At 37.4% G+C, this 17,060-nt stretch overlaps 1 protein-coding gene across 1 annotated transcript; it reads left to right on the forward strand.

Moving 5' to 3' along the window:
- Positions 1 to 563: 563 nt before the first annotated feature.
- LOC124554152 (zinc finger protein 99-like) lies at positions 564 to 2,116 on the forward strand. Its single transcript, XM_047128219.1, has one exon. It carries the CDS (start codon positions 666 to 668, stop codon positions 2,067 to 2,069), a length of 1,404 nt encoding a protein of 467 aa, XP_046984175.1. The 5' UTR covers positions 564 to 665; the 3' UTR covers positions 2,070 to 2,116.
- The last annotated feature ends 14,944 nt before the right edge of the window (positions 2,117 to 17,060 follow it).

Below are 17,060 nucleotides of genomic sequence, written 5' to 3' on the forward strand. Positions count from 1 at the left end.
TAGATTTGAACGTGTGAAAGTGAATTATTTTAATGCTTATCTAAAAATTCCAAATCTAATTGGCAATGACTCAGATGAATCATTATTGAATTTCCTCTGGTTATTTCCGTTTTAAACCGATTTTGCCTAATTAGTTCTTTCCTTCTGGTGGAATATTATAATTTTAAATCATGAACAGTTACTAAATATGTAATTTCTTATGCGCTTTTATGTCTTGTGGCCTATAGTACTGGGTTGATGGACACTCAAATCTTGTTTCATTGTTGTATATATATCAATATTTACCATTATTCTCCTCACTCTTCAGATTGACTCAGAGTACTGGTGGGAGCTGTGACATGTCATGGGAAGAAACTTGTCACCATGGACAGGTCCAGGATGAGTTGGTGATAGACATGGAGAAGTCAACACACGAGTTTGGTACCGATACAGAAGATGTGAATATTCATAAGGAATGCTCAGTTGCCACCAGAAATGACTGTAGTACGAGAGAAAAGGAATTTAATGTATATAGCTGTAATTTCTGCCTACAGAGCTTTCCTTCAAAATACAGGCTCATAAAGCATGTGTTTATCCACATTGATGGCACACAACCACCCTTGTATGTTTGTAACTGGTGTGGTGACGTATTTCCAAATAATGTTAGTTTGAAAAAACATTTGAGAATGGGTGAGAATTATCATGTCTTAACCGATGGCAGCCATGAAAAGAATGGCTATAGTGATGAGCATCAAAGCAGTATCTTCTTGGATAGTGAGCCAGAAGTTTCGATTATAGGACACAATGAGCAGTCTTCATATAAGGAAACTTGGAAAGCTACAAAGAAGTCTTCTAATGAAATGTGTAACACACACATGACAAATGATGCAGAGAAATCAAGTGATTATGTAACATTATCTATAGCTGTTAATGTCAGTGCCCAAACTAATGTACTTACTGCAAACAGAACCCACAGATGTGTTATTTGTGGCAAATTGTTTGCTAGCTCACATAATCTCAAGAGACACACACTCACACATGCCGGGAAAAGACCTCACAAATGTGAGATTTGTGGGAAATCTTTTGCTTCCTTAGACTATCTCAGAAAACACACATTAATTCACAATGGAAAGAAACCGCACAAATGTGAAATTTGTGGGAAATCTTTTATTGTGTTACGCAGTCTGAAGACACATATTTTATTTCACACTGGAAAGAAACCGCACAAATGTGGGATTTGTGGGAAATCTTTTACTGTGTTAGGCGATCTCAAGAAACACACATCAATTCACACCGGAAAGAAACCTCACAAATGTGGTATTTGTGGTAAATTGTTCGCTAGGTCAGGTGATCTCAAGAGACACACTTTCCTACATACCGGGAAAAGACCTCACAAATGTGAGAATTGTGGGAAATCTTTTGCTAAGTCAGACTATCTGAAGCCACATTTATTAATTCACACTGGAAAGAAACCGCACAAATGTCAAATTTGTGGGAAATCTTTTACTGTGTTACGCAGTCTCAAGAGACACACATTAATTCACACTGGAAAGAAACCGCACAAATGCAATATTTGTGGGAAATCTTTTGCTAGATCACGTTGTCTCAAGAGACACACATTAATTCACACTGGAAAGAAACAGCACAAATGTGATATTTGTGGAAAATCTTTTACTATGTCAGACCATTTCAAGAGACATATATTACTTCACACTGGAAAAAGGCCTCACAAATGTGAGATTTGTGGAAAATCTTTTACTATGTTAGGCGATCTCAAGAACCACACATCAGTTCACACTGGAAAGAAACCTCATAAATGTGGTATTTGTGGCAAACTGTTTGCTAGGACAGGTGATCTCAAGAGACACACATTCATACATACCGGGAAAAGACCTCACAAATGTGAGATTTGTGGGAAATCTTTCGCAAAGTCGGGCTGCCTCAAGACACATTTATTAATTCACACTGGAAAGAAACCTCACAAATGTGGAATCTGTGACAGAAGTTTCACTCAATTGGGTACTCTGAAGAAACATGCATTACTCCACTTCAGAAAGCAACTACAAGGAAGTGTTAGTTCAAGGAAATAGGCATCCCTGATTGGTGCCCTCAGGACTTATAAAATAATGGACGTATCAGGGAGACATTAAATTGTAATGCCTGTGAAATAACATTAGAATGTGGTAGAACTGTGAAAAAATGTGCAATAATGTGTACTATTGAGTGGTAGCAGATAATGTGACAATATAAAAATCCACATCTGTAGCTTCGAATGTATAGAAACTGTATTACTCCAGAGAGATGAATCAAATATGTTTTTGTCATTAACACTGCTGTTTTTACCTGTCAATCTTGAGATGAGAAGATTGTGAATTGTGATAAACCCTTCAACTATGTCAGTAATCATAAGGCCAAGGAAATGAGATGACTTTCTGCTTATTATTCCAAACATAGGCATCATGTAGTACTGGTAATCTGCATTTTAGGAACAGTGACAGCAAAAATATATTCATGGTACTTCCTTGACTCAACACTGGAGAAACATGATTATGGCAATAAATTTACTCAGATATGTTTTCTCAAGAGATTTGATGTGTGTGTCATTAGCAGTGTGCACATTTATGTTCTGTTAGTACTAATCCTGCATTAGTAAACATATACACAAATATAAGAACTTGCTTAGTAGCTTGTTTGTCCACCTTTGCAACGCAATACATCAACAATTCTACATTATATTGACTTGACATGCCGTTTGCATATTTCTGGAAATATGTTGCACCAGATGTCTATACAATTGTATTCCACAGGTTCAGATAATGTAAATCGTGTGGTCAAGACATCAGTGTTAGTTACCATGCTACTCAGACCACTGTGGAGTCTTTCTGCACATGTGACATGGACAGTTATCCTGCTGAAAGATGCATTCACCATGGGAGAGCACATCAGGCATCAAGGAATCTGTGCAGGTGAAATAAAGGTCACATAGTCTGCAACTGTCATGATGCCTTCAGTTAATAACAAATGTCCCAGAGGAGCCCAGGTGACTGCCCCTTAGCATATCGCCCCCCCTCCCCCCCCCCCCCAACCGGTGCCACTCACCTAGATACGTGACAACTGATCTGGTGTAACAGGAAATGTCTCCCATTCTCACAGTTGACATTTGCATTGACATTCATTCCATCCTCAGTGATCCCTTGTCCACCGCAGTTGCAATCGAAAATTTTGGTGGATGAGTACGGAAACCATAAGTTGTGGAGCCCAACATTCAACAATGTACACTGAAGTGTGTGTTCCAAAACGTGTATGGCTGCTCCAGCATTGATTTCTGTCAGTAGATATGCCACATATTGCCATATGTCCAGCTTTACAGAACAGGCAAGCCTCTGACCTCCATGATTTGTGATGAAGTATAGATGTATTACATCAATTCATAAGGTTATGGATTTAACATCTTTCAGCCACTGTCCACAGATGTTCACAACAGTAGCATAGAAGCAGCCAACAAGCTTCACCACTTTTGTGGCACTAGTGCCCAACTGCAGCGCCAAAACAACATGCCCTTTGCTAAAGTCACTTACATCATTGGATTTACATGATCGCTACCCATCCAATTGGTAGGTTAATTCCTTGTTAATTCCTGGTCTTCTTATATACCTGTAATCTGCTTCCTGCATCAGATGTGTACAACATGTGGCATTTATTCTCCTCACGGGCAGTGTTCATGATGTTTTTGGTCATCAGTGCACCTTCACATAAATGTGTCAGATGTAAAAATGTGTAATCTAACAAATTCTTCATGCTTGGTTGCCATTTACACCAGTGCACAATAGCTATATAATTTGTGATTTTTTGTTTTGTTTTACGAAGCTGTGTACATGATTCAGAGATAATGCAGATAAGTGTTATGCACCAAAGCTCTTAATTATTTCTTCACTGTTTAACACTGCACAAGTTCTACACGAAATGAAATATGTAAACAAACATTAGGTGTTAAAGTGAGAGTCCAGTTACTTACATACACAAGAACAACACTTGAGAGAGCCTAGAATGTGAATACTAAATAATTCGTGTGTTACATTTCAAAGATGTTTCCATTGTGGATATTTATCTTAATTTGTGTAAATAAACATGACGTTTTTGGAAATTGTGCTTACGCTTCATTTTGAATTTCAGGACAATTGTTTTTATATTTGATTTCCTACCTATCTGTTATTGGTGAAAGTGGTTTAGTATGTCCCATCATACCTGTAACAACTGGAGATAGTTATAATTAAATGACTGCCACTGTTCAGTTTTGGTGCACTTTCACTATGACGCTTCATAATGATGTGATTACATTTTATTCCATCTTTCTCATGGTAGGACATCCACAACTGTTGTACAGATTATTCATAATAAGCAACATTTGCATTAAATATTATTTTCCAATAAAAGGAAATAAAAACTGGATTTCTGGTAGTTTTATGTTCAGATGAATCTGAAAATGTACTGCTAAGTGGGGTGACTATACATGTTATGAATCTTTAAGAAAAACAAAATTTGTAGTAACATGTTAAAAAAGGCGCACAATATGTACTGAGTATGTATGTATGTATGTATGTATGTATAAATAAGCTAAAGATGGGTCATATAGTGTTTGTCTGCTACACGAGATGAAGCAGAAAATAACCATCATAATCAGTGGTTGTGTGGAAAACCATTCAAAGAAGTGGGTCTACATAAACACAATAAATACCCATAACTAAATGAGTGTAACTGCACCTAATAAAATCATGACCCAAGTTAATTACAACAGAATAAGCTATTGTACAAGAATTGTCAAGGTCAAGTCAATTGTAAGATGTGGATACAGGAGTACATTGAAATCAAGCATATTGTTTAAATAAAAAAAACAGCAATGGAGAGTGCTTTAAAACAACTGGTTGGTGTTTACATCAGAACTCTACCTCTAAGGCCACTTACAGACTTAAGGAAATAGTGGTGGAGAAAGGGATGGAAGGGCACATCTGATCAGACGGAAAGCTGGTTGCCAAGAGTGAGCCAAATTGATTGCAGCTATGCTCTGTGGCCGCATGTGACCATTAACAGCTATCTGATTGGTTGCTAGATGGATTTCTAGAAGCTTTTCCTCAGTAGCGATGCTTCTTGGAAGTGTCACCCCATCAGCGTCCTCACTGTCAGAATGGTATGCATGTGAACAAGGCATGGGCACTGACAATACATAGTGGTAGCTGGTACAGAACCAGCCCCTACATAGCCACAGTTCTGCAGTGAAACATATTTCATAAAGCTTTTCCCACTCAGTCTGTCAATCCATCCCACATACTTCAATCTCCCTCCATTACAGAGTGCTAATTACCTCTAAATTACAAAAGTAGTTGTTTAATGGTTGAAAATGCTGTTTTGGACAGATGGATCTTGCTAAGGGCTGCAACGTTGTAATAGGGGAAACAAAGAAATTCCAAAATATAGTAAAAAAGGAGACAGGACTACAAGGTTCAAAAAGTATTTAATAAGTAACAAATAATAGTAAATAATTTAAAGTTAGAATTGGCTAATTTTGGTTATTGTAGAAATACATGCAGCCAACTGAAATGATGCACTGATACAGTGGTGTGGTGGTGCAGAGGCAACAGGTGTGCCAACCATGTACTGAGCCAGCAAGAACAGCATGAAGGCTGCCAAGATGCTTCAGCTGGCCAGTGGTGATGCAATGGTGATGCCTGTGGGCAGTGATGGAGTATTGTGGTCGGAAATGACAGCATTGGGACCGCCAAATGTTGTTACCAGTTGTGAAGGTCAAGCCTCACAGATCATGAAAGACTGCAACACTCCATCAAAGGGGTGCATCAGCGAAGGCTGGTGGGGTATTTCAATACAAAAAGATGTTTAGCTCAATAATATTGACAACATTCATTACTTTTCCTATAATCTCTGCAGTTTGCAGTATAAAAGTTCAAATTACAAACTTATTGAAGGATACATTACAAACTGATTGTATATCCACAATAAACTAATCTCATTAAGACAACTGTAACACTATCATTGTTTTCTTAAGTTTTAATTGATATTGATATTGATTGTTAACTTCTATGTCATTGGTTTGGTCCTTAACTAAGTGGAATATAATGCTCTCCCATGTTACAAAATACGCAAAATGACAAAATTATACAATGGAAACAAACTAATGCATATTAGCATCCCATCTCCTAATGCTTAGTCATAAACGAGAGCCATGATTGAATTGCACCAGGTTTCAAAATCCATTAAAGTATAAAATCACCCGATAGCTACTGCTCGTGCATCACTGGTTTTAGTGATCTGAAGTTCACAATATCCTTGATCACCCATGATCCATATAACCATTCTGAGGACAACTACAGTAACTGGAAGAGAGATGACACCAGAGCAACCGTTCTATGAAGGTATTCCAGATTACTTCACTCAGTGATGTGTGCAGTGCCATTGTCAATGGCAACTTGCAATTTTCCCAAGCGAGTATTCATCAATGGTTTGCAGAAGGCGAGTCTTTTTTTTTTTGGGTAGTGTAGGCAGGCTGTCAGATGAGTGCCAGCACAAGAGGTGTTTCAGACAAATTAGCAGAAAAAAGTTAAAAGTTCTTGTGTGTGTAAGTTTAATGAGCACATAACCTAATGGTGGGTGTGATACATCATGATAAGGACGTTGAATAAAATTCTACCATTAGAGAAACTCGATAAGGCGTAAGTGTAGATGCATGATCACAGCAGAGAACTGCTTCTATAGTTGACAGTGGTACCAAATACGGTAATTTGTTCCCAGTGGGCATAAATAAAGGTTTGTGCATTGCAACAACAGTACAAGAGCAAGGGAATTCTTTAGTTTCCTCTAAAAGCAATGCGATTTCACAAATTCACGACACTAGTGCAGGGTAATAAGGTAGGACGCTTGTAATAATTAGTGTGAATGCACACTTGAAACTCGAAATACATGACAGTCTGATGGGCAACCCTTGCAAACAATCAGGACGTCCGTTTGCCAAACACTGCGATCATAAGCAGTCACAGAGGCGACAGGGAAAGAGAAGGTGATAACACTCAAATTTGCAGTTGGTGCAAGTTTTAACACATCTATAGGTCATGACAGTTGTACATTAGCAGCAGGTTAACAATACAGCAAGGTTGATTCCTACATGGAGAAGATCATTTGCATGTGTACTCTGCATGAAATGAATTATTAGTTGTCCGCAGCTCGTGGTCGTGCGGTAGCGTTCTCGCTTCCCGGGCCCGGGTTCGATTCCCGGCGGGGTCAGGGATTTTCCCTTCCTCGTGATGACTGGATGTTGTGTGATGTCCTTAGGTTGGTTAGGTTTAAGTAGTTCTAAGTTCTAGAGGACTGATGACCATAGATGTTAAGTCCCATAGTGCTCAGAGCCATTTGAACCATTTTGAATTATTAGTTATGGTTTGCAGGAAGATTTCAGCTGGCACTAAGTTAGGGCTGAGTCTCTGTTGCAGTCTTGGCTGAATGGTAGTGAGCAGGGTGTTAACATACAACTGCTGCGGGGTGCTATACAACAAGATCTGTAAGGTTTTGGTTACGTCCAAAGTAGCAGTCAGTTTGCGCAGTTCCCTGTGTATAGTTACACTACTGGCCATTAAAATTACTACACCAAGAAGAAATGCAGGTGATAAACTGGTATTCATTGGACAAATATACTACAATTGACATGTGATTACAATTTCACGCAATTTGGGTGCATAGATCCTGAGAAATCAGTACGCAGAACAACCACCTCTGGCCGTAATAACGGCCTTGATAAGGCCTGGACATTGTGTGAAACAGAGCTTGGATGGCATGTACAGTAGAGATGCGGCGATTCGTGAGTGAGTCGTTCATGTGAACGACTCTAAATAAAGAATCGAATCGTGATAGGACGAATCGTCGTTCAAAAGACTCGTAAGAACGATTGCATGTTTCCTAGTCGTGACGATTCCAAGTTCCAACGATTCATCGATTCTCAGTACCCTATGCTTAGAAGGCAACTTCCGAATCATACCGAGTCGTGCGGAATGATTACGATCGCCAGATGGCAGTCAAGTGGATGATGCGTATGAACAAATGAAGCTCGGAACGAACAAACGAAGTTCGTGAGCCGTAATATTACTCGTGAAAACGAAGCCGACATTTGGCAGTGGCTGACGGGAACGATCGTAAAGGCATTTCCCATTTACTATCGCTACCAACAGCCACTGCGCCGACGTCAGCTTAGTTTGCGCGAGTAATACACGAACTAGTGATGACAGAAACGATATGCAGCGAGTACACAGCTCTTAATACACACAATTAAAATAAAGACATCCAAGTATGATGAATAAATACGTACTTCTAACTTGTTGCAGATGCAAGTCTTGCAGTATGCAAGCAGAAACGACCAGACAATGTGTACTACCATCTTTGTCTTTTCACACTGATTTAATTCTCCTTCACTGCATTACAGAGACTGTTCATCCTGTGAACAACCCATCACAGCGCCCCTCTGCATGCTGTGCGAGTTTGGTTTAATGGAAGTGCAGCCGGCCGCGGTGGCCGTGCGGTTCTAGGCGCTCCAGTCCGGAGTCGCGCTGGTAGCAGCAAAGATGGTAGTACATATTGTCTGGTCGTTTCTACTTGCATACTGCAAGACTTAGCACCTATATGCAGGCAACTGCAACAGGGTACCAAGGTTCGACGGCTTCGCAGTCAAGATGATTGATCAGCAGTATTTGTAGCATGTTCACAGATACTAGTTGTCTTGAAACTTTGCGCAAGTTTAAAAGTTTATTATTCTTTCGAAAAAATAGTGATGATTTATGTTGAGTAACTACTGCATTCGCCCTCTTCAGATTTTCCCTTACTCTAACCGTTAGTTCTTTATTTCTTTCCAGAAAATATTTTACCCACTCATGCACAGGTCGACTGTCACTAAATCTTTTTTCAATCCTCCCTGTTCAATTGAGATATGCCTGTACAATGTCCCTAACATCATTCATCATTATTCCTCTAAGAAAACCCCCATTTTGCATAACACAATAATTCTTCAACCAGGCTTTTTTCCTCGCTATTGGTTAACACTGGTTGGCCCCCTACTTTGTATTTGTACCTTTCCTTGAGTTTGTCATTTAATGTGGTATATGAAACTGTTTATTGCCCTGAAACTTTCTGGATGCTTAATTTTCCTGATTTGACAACTTTCACTGCATTTAGAAGAAGTTCTGGTTTGTAGTTAGATTTCCATATTGGTCCCAGAACCTTTTGGTATACTCCCTTAATCAGGTTCACCCTACAAAAATGCAATTTTGTAATTAGGCCTGCATAGTGACTAAGCAGTATTAGCAATGTACAAAAAACCGAAACTGTCTTACTTAAGAAGTTCATATGCAAGCAATAATATTGCAGCTTACCAGTTACACTTTGGAAGTGACAGGCACCAGCAGAAGTTGTGTTGACTACACAAGTGTAGCACAAGAATCACACACCTACTGACAATGCGATCAGCTGGTTGTGTGCACTCCAATATGCTATATTTGTTGATAGATTTGTCAAGAATTCACGACAATGTAATTGTTAAAATGCTATGCTCAGTTATCCAAATGTGGAGAAACCGGTAAATGACTGATACCACCTGATCGGATTCACCTCATTTTACAATAGTAGACTACATTTGTAGTAAAATTTTCTTTAATTATGACGATATATTGCCTGAAAGCTTACTTTTCCTCTTTGATTTTGGACTATCTATGCCACTACTACCCTCCTACACTATTGGAGCACGTACTCAGTTAGCCTGTCATGCTGGCTGATTCTGCTGTATTGCTTCTTCCTAATGCGTAGATGCTGCTGGTTCTGATGCTCATAATGAAAGTGGCTGCCAGTTGCCCATGATTCCATTGCCCCCATCAGTCTCTGCTGCTGCTGGCTGCTGCAGACTCAAACTCAGTACGCCTCTTCTTCTTTCTTCAAGTTTCATACACAACTTCCCCACTCCTAACTTTTGCTACTGATTTCCATGCACGTAACTGCTGCGAAATCTTACATTCCGGCTTCCACAGTAACAGTTCATCACTAGAATAAACAGTCAGCTTCTAACTCAGTTGGCTCAGTTCTAGCTCACTTGGCTCAATGCTGGCTCACCAGAAAATTTGCCAGTAAAATTTATTATCGATCAATTTTTCTCAGGTCTATGTCACATCTTTCCATTTTAAAAAACTTTTTTTCCTCACAAAAGGTGCATGTAATTAAATTAATTGGTTGATGAAAGTAAGTTAGATAATTCACTTTCTTCATAATCAGCAATAAGATTTTTATGAACTGCCAATTGCAAATGTTTTTTGAGAAAAAGCTTGTTTACAATTGTACCACATCATATTGACATTAATTTTCTGGTAAAAAGATAGACATTCTTTCCAAACATTCCGATACCCATCTTTTCGATGTGTATCTTTATGAAATTAATTAATATTCTTTCTATTCATACATTGACTGCACTCCCCATCCATTTAAAGATTATAAAATTTAATAGGAAAATAGAATTTCAAAATCATTCACATTTCATTTAACATTTTTGGGTTCTTATTTTTTTTATAAATGTAATAAATTTTTTGCTAATAAATGGTGAGTGTTAAAGTCAACAAATTAAAAACTAGAGCAAAAGAACTAGATCTTAAAGGTTATTATAAAATGAGAAAACAACAACTTATTGAAATTAATAATAATATAGACAAAGTAGTGAACAATAATAATGAAGCGAAAAATTTTATTTGAAGGAATCAAATACCAAAGCAAAAGAACTAGGAATTAAAGGATATTCTAAATTGGTAAAGAAAAAACTTTTGCACTGATTAATTATAGTTTTAAGAATTAACAAAAAACGAATTATATAAAATGTATTGAACAACAATTGAAAAATATAGAAAAAATGGTAGGGGACATTAGAAATAATAATATTCAACACTATCTAACGCCAGGCTGCAGACGAAAACTGTCTGTAGATTTTATAACAGTATTTCAAGACAGAATAAATTGGAATGCAATATCAAAATGTAAATTGACTAAAAATTTCATAAGAGAATTTCAAGATAGATTGGAATAATATATCAAACAAAGACAACTTCTCTCAAAAATTTATAATTCAATATCACAATAAAGTAAACAGAGAGTGTATATTATTATGTCAAAAATTAACTGAATATTTTATAAGAGAATTCCAAGATGAGGTAAACTGGATTGCAATATCATAATACCAAATTTTTCTGAAAGTTTTAATATCAGGTGAGGAAAATTTTCTGAAAATTTTATGAGGGAATTTCGAGATGACTAAGATTGGGATGAAATATCATGTTACCAAAAATTATCTGACGTTTTTACAATAGAATTTAAAGAACAAGGTAATTGGGAAATAATTCAGGCTGTCAAAATCTATCAGAATCATTGTTACAAAAAGTATTTAAACCTTATGGAATACTAGAATAAACGGCCCAATCTGAATATAATGATTATTCTATACACTTAAGTAGTGAAAATCATCAATTTGTGAAACAAGCTGCAGCCATATTTTTAAAAAGAATGTATTGATGAATGGTTAAAAGAACATATTAATCGTCCAATGTATAGAAAAAAATACTAAAATAGAATCACGTAATTTGATTAGGAAAAATATTGTTTTTAAATCACATAATTTTTTTCCTGTATATATGGAAGCCATTAAATCTAAACTGAGCAAATATTGGAATACTGAAAAGCCAATTGATCATTTTACTTTATACAAATGTCCCAAAGACGATTATAGAATGATGTGTAGACAATGTGTAAATAAATATTACGTAAAAGTGCATAGTGAAAAAGAATTAAGAATTCCTTGTGTATATGGGAAAAATATTATTGCAGCACTGCCTATTCAATATTATCATTGTCGCCATTTTCGGCGCTATATTCCAGTCTGTAAGTCTTTGAAAGCAGTAAACATAGACCTTATTGGGCAGTTTAATAACCAGCAGTTTATTACTGGGAGCCTTGAAGCTTTCTCTGGTTCAAATATTCTTGTTTGGAAGACATGGAGTATAACAGAGAGTACAGGATTGCTAGCTAGGTTCCTGTATGGTACAATGGTTCCAGATAAGCCGCTTGTTTTGTCAACTAGAAAAAAGAAGCAGCTCAACTATTACAAGTATTTGTTTATTTCGGCCAAAGTAGGCAATAACAATTTGAAAGTAAAGATTGTAGGTGACTGTATGCTGTATTATAGACAATAAAATAAAAATATTATTGTCAATGCAAGAAACTAACACAGCATCAGCTGAAACAGGCTTAGGTCTGTGCCTATCCACAGAAAAATGTAAATGTTGTCAAGAAATTAAAGTTTAAGTTTTTTATGTAAATCCATCACATAAAGATAACCATAATAATAAATCTAGATGTACTTTAGAATATTTGAAAAATAAGAAAGGACAATCATCTCTTGCACAATTTTAAATAATTATTAAATAATAATTGTCACTTATTGAGTTTTGAAAGCTTAAATTCACTTCAAATTTAATACATTTTATTTCCTATAAAGAGGAAGGCCAAATGGAGCAATCCACTGTCATTCTACTTTGTCATTATTGGGAAAGAAATAATTTAAGAGGATATAGTAAATTAAGTAATGCCAATGTAGTTACATTTAGTAATAGGCACCAGCTGGAGTACCTTGGAAATCACGCACTGAAGGTGGTCAGTCTTGCAAACATCTACCTTATCATAAAATTAAAAACGATGATCATGTTTTAATAAATAATGAAGATAAACCATTGAAAGAATTTTGTTTCTTTTTTTTACCGGTATATTTGAGAAACAAAAAGCTAGAACTGATGAAGAAAAATTATTTCCTTTTTTATATTAATTTATTTGAGAAACTGAGAGACGGAAGAACAGTTAGAGATTAAGTAGCTAATAATACATTTGCAAACAGATTACAAAGTAAAAATTTCGAAAATAACAGAAACTCAATAGAACCTAACCATTTCTTAACTGTGAAAAAATCAAAAATTATGAAAATTTAAAAAGACAATCTAAGAATACATCGTAAATTGAAATTAACTTTTAAACTTTTTTGTGAGTACCAAAAGTAGACAAGCAGAAATATTATGGAATTTAATTTCCAGACACAAAACTATACAATCACAAATATAAGAGTTAAATAAAATATTTAAGATCAATTAGCAGAATTAATATTATAATCAATACTAAATGATTTAAATTATCAGTAATGCTCTCCACCTATATAAAAAATTTTAATATTATTTTACTATTATTTACCCAACTGTTGTGCGAATTATGAAAGCCCAACTATTTAACATATGCCTTATCTCCTTTCTTTCTCAAAAAATATGTTTTCTGTAGTTCTCATTCATAAAAATTTACTTTTACTTTTTCTCGATCTAAAGCTTTTAAGGGGGGTAGGACGTCAAAAATTCAATAAAAGCGATTTTTCAAAAATGTACTTGTTTTGTAGCACACATCTTCCTGAATAAGTTGATGTATAAAACATATATATTTGAGGAGTTATAAGGTACATAATTTGTCATACCTAAGTGTATTTCGCTCTATGGAATTCGAATGTAATATTTGTGCCGAAATAGTCAGACGTGAAACAAAGGACTATCGATATCGATACTTTCTCTGCTGCTATCGACATGCATTGTTTTGATCGCTGGTTTTGTTTGCTCTATGTTTTGAAAGTCGTGTAGTGTGGTGCTGTGATATTCGACACAATTTTCATTTTGCTGTGTTGTTTTGTGTTCGTTTGTGGCATATTATCGCACAGGATGCCTAGAATTCATTGCTTCAACCGTAAACAACGTCACCACAGCAACAGATACACAGTAAAGGGTGTTACAACAATTGTTACACCAGTAGCTCAAGACTGCAAACTCTCAAAGCCAGTAAACAATTCACCACCGAGTGCTTCTAGAAGGAAACTTGTGTTTGGTGCTAATGAAAATGGAGGCTGTGAATCCGAAGGTTCATGTAATATTGTTGTTGATGTTAACATACTGTCACAATTAATATTGGACAATGTTATGTGCAAGCATTGCTTTGGAGTTCAGTGTGTTTCTCTGGTGGAAGATAAGAGTGCCAGGAAAGGCCTTGCTACGAACTTATCTGTGATATGCAGCAAATGCAACACTGATGCATCTTGCTTGACATCTAAAATCGCAAACAAAGGTTATGATGTGAGTTTGAGGGTAGCATATGGCATGCACTGTGTTGGTAGGGGACAGACGACAGCAAGAACACATTGTGCAGTGATGAATCTTCCTCCTCCTCCAGCAAAGTTTGAGAGGAATTATGGCTTACTGATTGAGGCTGTAAAAGAAGTTGTAGAATCTTCAATGAAAAGTGCTGCAGAAGAATCTATTGTCGAAAATGCTGGTGACAGGGACATAGTGGCTGCTTTTGATGGTACCTGGCAAGAAAGAGGGCACACTTCATTGAATGGTTTTGGAACAGCAACATCTGTTGACACTGGTAAGGTACTAGATGTTGAAGTGCTGAGTAAATTTTGTCATCGTTGTGTGAAATGGATTGCAGAACATGTATGTAATATGAACTATAAAGTATCAAGTGGAGGTATGGAAGTGCAGGGATCTGTAAGCTTGTTTACCAGATCTGTTGCCCCCGATGGCCTGCGTTATGTGAAGTACCTTGGTGATGGTGACACTAAAGCTTTCCTTGAGGTTAAAAAGTGTTTTTTCGTTAGATGACCTCGGGCAAGTACAGAAAGGGCAATAGCCTCAAAGGCTGCGGGGCAAAGCCACGACATGCAGGGACCAAGCAGCAATCGGTATTGTAATTGTAAACTGTCGAAGCTGCATTGGTAAAGTACCAGAACTTCAAGCGCTGATAGAAAGCACCGAAGCTGAAATCGTTATAGGTACAGAAAGCTGGCTGACGCCAGAGATAAATTCTGGCGAAATTTTTACAAAGGCACAGACGGTGTTTAGGAAGGATAGATTGCGTGCAACCAGTGGTGGCGTGTTTGTCGCTGTTAGTAGTAGTTTATCCTGTAGTGAAGTAGAAGTGGATAGTTCCTGTGAATTATTATAGGTGGAGGTTACACTCAACAACCGAGCTAGGTTAATAGTTGGTTCCTTTTACCGACCTCTCGACTCAGCAGCATTAGTGGCAGAACAACTGAGAGAAAATTTGGAATACATTTCACATAAATTTTCTCAGCATGTTGTAGTCTTAGGTGGAGAATCAATTTACCAGATATAGACTGGGACACTAAGATGTTTAGGACAGGTGGTAGGGGCAGAGCATCGAGTGATATTATACTGAGTGCACTATCCGAAAATTACCTCCAGCAATTAAACAGAGAACCGACTCGTGGAGATAACATCTTGGACCTACTGATAACAAACAGACCCGAACTTTTCGACTCTGAAAGTGCAGAACAGGGAATCAGTGATCATAAGGCCGTTGCAGCATCCCTGAATATGGATGTTAATAGGAATATTAAAAAAAAGGGAGGAAGGTTTATCTGTTTAGCAATAGTAATAGAAGGCAGATTTCAGACTACCTAACAGATCAAAACGAAAGTTTCTGTTCCGACACTGACAATTTTGAGTGTTTATGGAAAAAGTTCAAGGCAATCGTAAAATGCGTTTTAGACGGGTACGTGCCGAGTAAAACTGTGAGGGACGGGAAAAACCCACCGTGGTTCAACAACAAAGTTGAAACGCAGCCAAAACCTCTCAGACAAACAGAAGCTAAACGATGTCAAAGTTGGCGTAAGGGGGCTATGCATGAAGCGTTCAGTGAATTCGAAAGTAAAATTTTATGTACCGACTTGACAGCAAATCCTAGGAAGTTCTGGTCTTACGTTAAATCAATAAGTTGCTCGAAACTGCATATCCAGACACTCCAGGATGATGATGATGGCATTGAAACAGAGGATGACATGCGTAAAGCTGAAATACTAAACACCTTTTTCCAAAGCTGTTTCACAGAGGAAGACCGCACTGCAGTTCCTTCTCTAAATCTTCGCACAAACGAAAAAATGGCTGACATCGAAATAAGTGTCCAAGGAATAGAAAAGCAACTGGAATCACTCAACAGATGAAAGTCCACTGGACCTGACAGGATACCAATTCGATTCTACACAGAGTACGCGAAAGAACTTGCCCCCCTTCTAACAACCGTGTACCGCAGGTCTCTAGAGAAATGGAAGGTTCCAAATGATTGGAAAAGAGCACAGATAGTCCCAGTCATCAAGAAGGGTCGTCGAGCAGATGCGCAAAACTATAGACCTATATCTCTGACGTCGATCTGTTGTAGAATTTTAGAACATGTTTTTTGCTCACGTATCATGTCGTTTTTGGAAACCCAGAATCTACTCTGTAGGAATCGACATGGATTCTGGAAACAGCGATCGTGTGAGACCCAACTCGCTTTATTTGTTCATGAGACCCAGGAAATATTACATCCAGGCTCCCAGGTAGATGCTATTTTCCTTGACTTACGGAAGGCGTTCGATACAGTTCCGCACTGTCGCCTGATAAACAAAGTAAGAGCCTATGGATTATCAGACCAGCTGTGTGGCTGGATTGAAGAGTTTTTAGCAAACAGAACACAGCATGTTGTTATCAATGGAGAGACGTCTACAGACGTTAAGGTAACCTCTGGCGTGCCACAGGGGAGTGTTATGGGACCATTGCTTTTCACAATATATATAAATGACCTACTAGATAGAGTCGGAAGTTCCATGCGGCTTTTTGCGGATGCTGCTGTAGTATACAGAGAAGTTGCAGCATTAGAAAATTGTAGCGAAATGCAGGAAGATCTGCAGTGGATAGGCACTTGGTGCAGAGAGTGGCAACTGACCCTTAACATAGATAAATGTAATGTATTGCAAATACATAGAAAGAAGGGTCCTTTATTGTATGATTATATGATAGCGGAACAAACACTGGTAGCAGTTACTTCTGTAAAATGTCTGGGAGTATGCCTACAGAACAATTTGAAGTGGAATGATCACATAAAATTAATTGTTGGTAAGGCAGGAACCACGTTGAGATTCA

The sequence above is a fragment of the Schistocerca americana genome, chromosome 11 (assembly GCF_021461395.2).
Source record: "Schistocerca americana isolate TAMUIC-IGC-003095 chromosome 11, iqSchAmer2.1, whole genome shotgun sequence".
NCBI classification, from domain to species: Eukaryota; Metazoa; Arthropoda; class Insecta; order Orthoptera; family Acrididae; genus Schistocerca; species Schistocerca americana.

What these genes read in the sequence shown, in the direction of transcription:
- LOC124554152 (XM_047128219.1), top strand. Translation starts at nt 666, where the DNA reads ATGGGTGAGAATTATCATGTCTTAACCGATGGCAGCCATGAAAAGAAT.